This window comes from Euphorbia lathyris, chromosome 6 (genome assembly GCF_963576675.1).
Source record: "Euphorbia lathyris chromosome 6, ddEupLath1.1, whole genome shotgun sequence".
In the NCBI taxonomy this organism is placed as follows: domain Eukaryota; kingdom Viridiplantae; phylum Streptophyta; class Magnoliopsida; order Malpighiales; family Euphorbiaceae; genus Euphorbia; species Euphorbia lathyris.
In genome coordinates this window covers 10,172,815-10,180,493 of record NC_088915.1, presented here as the reverse complement: position 1 = coordinate 10,180,493, position 7,679 = coordinate 10,172,815, and the positions used below count along the sequence as shown (strand labels likewise).

The following is a 7,679-nucleotide window of genomic DNA, read 5'->3' as shown; positions in this document are numbered from 1 at the left end:
TTACTGACGGGATTGATGTCTGAAAATATTAGACGTCAACTCGGTAACTTCGTCGGTTCTTTCTTAGAGTATGATCCAAATAACAACACTGGCACTAGAAGACAGTTCATGAGGATTAAGGTATTGGTGGATGTTAGAAAACCATTAAAGCGCTTTAAAAAGATTAAACGCTCTCAAAGTGATTGGTTCTTTATCCGATTCAAATACGAACGTTTAGGGAACTTTTGTTATCTATGTGGTATACTGGGCCATTCTGACAGATTTTTTGAAGCGATATTCGATGAAAAGATTGACTCCACCAAAAGGGAATGGGGAGATTTGTTATCCAGGGTGCACCGGCATATGGCCCAGGGTTGGAGGAGGCCCAAAAAAAAATTATAGTTATAAATAAATATCTTATGTTTTAAATATAATAAATAAATTTAAAGTAGTAGAATGATATTACCTTGTTCTTCAATTAAAGAGGGCATGTGTTTGATTCTCACTTTTGCAATTTTTTTTAAATATATTTTTGATATAAAAATAAGGGCATGAGTTCGATTTCCACCTCTGTAATCTTTTTTAATATATTTTTAATACATAAAGTTATCATCCAATGATGGCAAAACACAAAGTTATCATCCAATGATGGAAAAAAATAAAGTAATGGTTACTTTGTAAAAAAAATAAAGTAATTATTACTTTGTAAAAAAACAAAGTAACCATAGTGTCTACCATATTTTTAATATATAAAGGATATGACTAGTTAAGGTAAGAAGACAAGTTTCATTTTATTACCTCATTTGAAAAAAAGTTTCATTTTACTACCTTAATTTAATTAAATTTGAAAATTAAAAATTAATTTATGTGATGACATGAATAAAAATCAATTTAAATTTTAATAATAAAAAACAACAAAAACAATATGAATGATAACAATAAATCTAAAAAAATTAATAATACCGCTGTAAATAATTAGAGAAAATGTTTTCTAAAATAAGATGAAAAAAAATATATAAAGTATATATTATTATTATTTAACTCCTACAAATAAATGTATAGGAGAAACAATTATTTGTATGTGAGTTATGAAGGAAATCTTCCTTCAAAAAATCTCCTATAACATTTTAGGTTCTATAGGAAATTCCTATAAAACATGTTTATCGGAAAAAATGTAGTTGTTTTCTATATTTTCTATTGACGATCTAAATTACAAATTTTATATTAAAAGAGTTTTTATTGCTTATTTTACCTAGAATCTACCGATCTTGAGTGAGACATCAAATATATATATCCAAACGATAGCTTGTGAAGGATGCGGGTACATAGGCTGAGCGAATTAATGGACCCGAACATGTCTATTGTATTAAGTGGAATAAGATATAAAGCAAGCATTTTTTCGTAATTTCTATAGAACTTAAAAGAGTCTCTCGATGGGCCCAACATTTGGTTTTGGGCTTCTTATAGATTATTGGGCCTTCACTTTGAAGCCCATTATTCATAACCCAGACTTGGATTACCAAACCCCGATCTTCGCCTCTCTTTCTCGAGGTCACTCGTTAGGGGTATTTCAAACAACAACCAGAAACCCAGAGCTTCAACTTCCCAAATCTCTCCTCCGCCGGAGCCACCCCCTTTACTGACTCAACCTACTTCGCTCGCTGTTTGAAGTACTCCTAATAATGACCACTCGAATAGCTCCTGGTGTGGGAGCGAATTTGCTTGGCCAACACTCGGCGGAGAGGAATCAAGACGCCACCGCTTACGTCGGAAATCTCGATCCTCAGGTCTCAGAAGAGTTGCTTTGGGAGTTATTTGTTCAATCAGGCCCCGTTGGTATGATTTTTAGGCTTTTTGCTTTTCTAATTTGCTTTCCCCATTGGTAACTAATGTATCTCTTTTCTTCGTTTATGCTTGTGTTATAGTTAATGTATATGTGCCAAAGGATAGAGTAACAAATCTTCATCAAGGATATGGATTTGTAGAATTTCGAAGTGAAGAAGATGCTGACTATGTAAGTCTTTACTTGTAATTACTAACATTATGGCCACTTAACTTCAAAACCTAACAAAACTGGCCATGAAATTCACTCAACTTTGCCCTTTACTAACATAAATGTCCCTTAACCTTTGACCACTCCATTGTAGAAATGATAAAAATGATATTCTAAGCAACTTTAGTCTTGAATTTTTTGGTTTGATGTCATTAAATGTTGTTTGGTTAGAGAGAAAGTGACTGTTTAGATAGAGAAAGGTTTGAAAATGGTGTGGGATATGATTTTAAACAACTTCAATTCTTGGACTTCTCCATTTTGAGAATGGAGGTCGTCAACTGTCATATCAAGGCCCTTTGCTTTCCATAAGGGATTTAGGGAAAAGTTGATTGTTATTTATGTTCGGTTTTGAAATTGAGTGGCCATTGAGTGCAATTTACCTTTTTATTAGTCTATCTATGTTCCTTTTTTTTTCTGAAAAGGGTATAGTTCAATGCTGAATTTTATGTTTTTGCAGGCAATTAAGGTTTTGAATATGATTAAGCTATATGGGAAGCCAATTCGTGTAAATAAGGTACAGAATACAATTTTTCTGAGCTTTAGTTTGCTATTTGGGGCTCTCTGAACTTTTATATGTATATTTAAGTTACTCTTTATGTCCTCTCTTTGGGTTTAGGCCTCTCAAGATAAAAAGAGCTTGGATGTAGGAGCAAACTTATTCATTGGAAACCTTGATCCAGTAAGTTGTTTGCATTTGTCAGAACTACTGGATTTTATTGGATGTTTTCATTAATTTTAGTTCTGAATCTAACAACTTTATCTTTTGTAGGATGTTGATGAGAAACTTCTGCATGATACTTTTAGTGCCTTTGGAGTTATAGTCACAAATCCAAAGGTGATTCCCTGAACTTTGTCTGTCTTGTATTTGATGATGCTATATTATATGATGCATTCTGAAATTTGGCTTCTAAGGATGTTGTATATAGCAGAAAAGGATGGAAGTAGCAAGTCGTAGACATTTGGTTTTTCCAGTCTTTTGCATGTTAAGAATTAAACTAGCATTTCCATTAGATATGCCCACTTGGATTTCTGAAGTTTGAAATAACAAATTCATCAATGCTGGTGAATTTTCCTAGCAATATCCCAGAAATCTTGGGAGATTGCTTAATTTTCTGCACTCCAGTTTAAGAAGGAAAAGGAGAGCGGGAGCAGGAGCAGGAGGCGGTTGCAATTGTTTGATATATATATATATATATAACTAATACACATGATTTGTTTAAGCTTCGTAATATATGTTTCCTGGTTGGTGTCAATACATAACTTGGTCAAGCTCAAGCATAGCACAAAAGCTTATGGGTATACTAGTTATTTTTTTTCTGAGAGAAACATACAAGCAACATGGCAGGACATTCTTTTACTAGAATACTCTTCTTTGTAAAATAGGATTAAGGACATCGAGAAGTTCCGATTCTTTAGTTACTTGATAGATTTTTCTCTTCTTTTTTTGAGGCAGATGGAGCCATATTTTTTAGCTTCTCAGCTATTTCTGTTTAGAAACTTCTCAGATTTCACTTCTGAATCAGTCATTATGCCTCGTTGCAACCTCACTAACTTAATGTTGATGGTTGTGGTTTAATGGAAAGGTTGGACCAACTAACTATATGTGTGATTCAAGTAATAAGTGTGGAATTTACACATGCAATAGTGGATGATAGGCGTGACTTGTCACTTGTGAGTAGCATAATTTGCAGGCCGGATATTTTTCTGATGTTTATTACTTGTATTTTTCAGATAATGAGAGATCCTGATACTGGAAATTCCCGTGGATTTGGTTTCATTAGTTATGATTCTTTTGAGGCATCTGATGCAGCTATTGAGGTAACCCATTTACATATTGATTCACACCTTATGAATTTGCTAGAGAAATATTATGAGTTGCAGGAGTACAACATTATAGGAATTTTCTAGCATTACAACTAGGTCAGCTTAATCAGATTAAGTTGGAGAAGGGGAAAAATATGGAATCAATTGTTTAAATTTCACTTGATAGGTGGGTTGGCAATTTGAATTCATTTACTAAATAGGGTTTCTACTAGTTACTTAATTCTATTTTTGATATAAATCAAATACTTCCATTTGATTTGGCTTACAATTCAAAATATAGTTGCATAAAATTCACAGAAAGAAGGGTTTTCTTTTTTTCCTTCCTTTCTTCGTGGGTAGATTTTAATTTGATTTTGAAGGATGGTCCCTTTTTTTTTTATATAATCTTATGCCCTGTCATTTTATTGTACAAAACCAGAACCTAATTGGACAATCTGAAGATCGAAAAGAAAAAATCCACTTCTCATCAAACTTTCAGTTTTTGTATGGTTTGGTTCGTTAGATCTCATTTTTAAGTCCAGTATTAGATTTAGGAAGGTTGAAAGCATAAATTAGGTGCATAAATTAGGTCCAAAATATCTACGGCAATTATGGAATAGCATTAAGTCCTACTGCTATTGTGGTCAGCATTATGTCAGACTGGAGCTTATTTTGCAAGGCATGTAATTTTGTGGTCTTTACAGGCAATGAATGGACAGTATCTTTGCAATCGTCAGATAACAGTTTCATATGCATATAAGAAAGACACGAAGGGGGAACGCCATGGTACTCCAGCAGGTGAGACTTTTTCTCTACTGTTTTCTGGCTCTAATATATTCTCTTATTGCCTTTTTCTTTTTTTCTTTTTCTTTTTCTTGTGAAAACTAAACTATTGGACATTATTTGGGTAAATTACACCCATGGCCCTTCAATCTTGCCCTGACTTTCTTTATGGCCTTTGAACTTCAAACCCGGATATAAAAGCCCCTTTTACTGTTTATCAAGATAACCACTCCAATAGGATGTAACTCTGTATTATAGAGCTGATAAGAATGATATTCTGAACAACTTTAATTTTTAAACTTTTTGGTTTTAAGGTCAGTTAGGTGTTGTTTGGTTGGAGAGAAAAATGGTCAGTTAGGTGTTGTTTGGTTGGAGAGAAAAATGGTTGTTTAGAGAGAAAGTTCTGAAATTGGTGATTTGAAAAACAAAAAACGGTGGTTCCGTGGAAAATGATGTTCTAAACAACTTTAATTCTCCGACTTATCCATTTTGAGGTTGTTATCGGTCATTTTGACTTAGTCAGCATTTTAAAGGGGCTTTTATGTCCTGTTTTGAAGTTCAGGGGTCATAAAGAAAGTAAGGGAAAAGTTGAGAGGCTGTGAGTATAATTTACCCGACATTATTTGGTAAGTTTAGTGTTCATTTTCTTATAATAGCCGCTTTTACGATGCAGAAAGAGTATTGGCTGCAAGCAATCCAAGTTCCCAAAAGAGCAGACCCCATACTCTCTTTGCCAGCGGACCGCCAAGCCTTGCTCAGGCGAATGGTACAGTCGGTACACCAGTTCCCCCACGCCCATTTTTGAACGTTGGCCTTCCACCCGGACCAGTTCCAGCACTCAGGCCTCCACCCCCACCAAATGCAGCATTTCAACCAATGCAGGTAATAGGCGGACCAATGGGTTGGCAGGGTCAGCCAATGCAACCAAGTCAAGGAATGCAGCCTCAAGTTATGCCTCCACCTCCAATGCAGTTCAGGCCGCCGCCTCCGAACATGCCACCACCCCCTCCTCAGGGACTACAAAGGCCTCCACCACAGCAAATGGGAATGGGAGTCCAACAACAAATGTGGCGGCAGCCACCACCTCCACAGCAGATGGGTGGCGGACACCCTATGCAACATATGATGATGCAACCGCCGCCACCGCCTCCCCAAGGTTGAAGATGAAGTTGTCCATAACATCAATTGTGTTGTCCCAAATATTTTTGTATCATTTGTTGCTTGTCAGTTAGGAACCATAGAGTTAGAAAAATGAAGTTTGTTTTACCAATCCTAGAGGAATCTTAATTTTAACCAATATGTTATTGTGTTTTTCCACCTTTTTTACTCTTGGAAAATTACATCTTACATGCATCAAAGTCCATAAATTGTGAAATTGATGCATGACACGACCTATTTGACATGACACGGTTTGGTATGATTATAACTTTTGTTGCATTTACGTAGAATATGTAATTACAGTCTTCAAAAAAAAAAAAAAAAAAGAAGAATATATAGATTACATAGTATGATTATGACGCCAAAATCTATTTTGATATCCTATTTTGACATCCTTTGAGGGCGTCTGTTTAGGGGGTTTTAAGAAAGGGTAAGGAAAAAATGAGGTATTATTCAATTTGTTGTTTGTTTTATTAATTGAATCATTCATTTTTGTCCGTTTTTAATTTTGGGTTTACCCAAACTCCTATAATTTCATTCTCTAACATCTCTTTAGGTTTTCTATTCCTTTTCCCTTTCTACTAACTTAAACCTCTATCATTCTTATAAAATTCTACTTTAGTCTGTATTTTACTTTTTAATTTTTATTTTACTTTAGTCTGTATATATTTATTTATTTTTCTCAAAAAATGTTTTTTTACTAAATTTTACTTTTTGATTTTTGGATCCCCATATTTATTTATTTATATCTATCTCTGGAATAATTTCACTTTTAATTCTTATACTTATTTATTTTTATTTTTTTACCCTAAAAATAATTTTGATCAAATTTTTTTACTTTGATCGTATTATTCAGTTTTAGTATTTAATTTTAATTATTGTAAAATGATTATTTTCTTTTTAAAATAAATGTTTATACATTTTATTTGATTAATTTTATTTCAGTTTTCTCTATTTCATCATCTTTTGATTTGTAATGGTTAACTAATTGATTTTAATTCTTTTATTTATATGTAATTAATTTACTGATACAGACACATGTATGTATAGAAATTATTATTGAAAACACAATTCTAGCCTATTACTTTATTTAAAACAAACAACCATAAAGGGAATCAGACTTATCTCATTCCCTTTGTAGAATAGAATCAAAGAAACAAAGGAATTCAGGGTCATTCCATTTTTTTCTCTCTAATTTTCTTTCTTGATTCCTTTCCTTTATCCATGTGCGAACCAAACGCCCCATTAGTTTGAACTTCGCTTAAAGCACTATTTGACTCTTGATTTATTTGGCGCATATTTAATCCTTGAACTATCCTAATTGATGAAATTTCATTTATTTTAATGAAAACTTGATAGAATGTGGTGATATTTTGACACTTGATTGTGATATTTCTTAAAGTTTTCCATGCCACATGTTTTTTTATATGGAAATAATAAATTAGATTAGGAAAATAAAAAGAAATCCTAAACTAAAATCTATCAAGTCAAATATCAAAATATCATCTCTTAAATGAGATAATGATTTTTAAGTCTTCGTTTAAGTAGCATGAAATTTCATCAATTGCGATAGATCAAGGTCAAATATGATTAAATAATAAGTTAGGAGTTAAATGATAAAATTTTAAATAGCTGAGTGGGCAAATATTGGTTTAAACCTTTGATAACAACCCAAATTATTCTTGAATAAGGAATAAGGGAAAATTAATATAAATAATGACAAACCATTATTCCTTCTAAAAGTGATATTTATGCATGATTAATGTGGAATTAATGATAATTAATGCAGGATTAATGCAGGGGTGAATATGCAAATAATGAGGAAAAGGAATGGGTCTCTAACATGATGCCACACCACGTGGACCATGGCGAGATACGCCATAACAAGATACGCACGATGAGA

The 7,679-nt window shown here is 33.1% G+C and overlaps 1 protein-coding gene across 1 annotated transcript; it reads left to right on the top strand.

Annotated features, from left to right (window-relative positions):
* The first annotated feature begins 1,517 nt into the window (after nt 1-1,517).
* On the top strand, nt 1,518-5,935 carry LOC136233345 (uncharacterized). The gene is made up of 8 exons (XM_066022979.1): nt 1,518-1,815; nt 1,905-1,993; nt 2,490-2,546; nt 2,649-2,711; nt 2,802-2,867; nt 3,764-3,850; nt 4,540-4,633; nt 5,292-5,935. The coding sequence occupies exons 1-8, from the start codon at nt 1,662-1,664 to the stop codon at nt 5,777-5,779; spliced, it is 1,098 nt and encodes a 365-aa protein (XP_065879051.1). The 5' UTR covers nt 1,518-1,661; the 3' UTR covers nt 5,780-5,935.
* The last annotated feature ends 1,744 nt before the right edge of the window (nt 5,936-7,679 follow it).

Excerpts from the sequence above, each read along its gene's own strand:
- LOC136233345 (XM_066022979.1), top strand. The coding sequence starts at position 1,662 with ATGACCACTCGAATAGCTCCTGGTGTGGGAGCGAATTTGCTTGGCCAA. Across the intron at positions 1,994-2,489 it reads GTGAAGAAGATGCTGACTAT|GCAATTAAGGTTTTGAATAT; the intron begins GTAAGTCTTTAC and ends ATGTTTTTGCAG. Across the intron at positions 2,712-2,801 it reads TCATTGGAAACCTTGATCCA|GATGTTGATGAGAAACTTCT; the intron begins GTAAGTTGTTTG and ends TATCTTTTGTAG.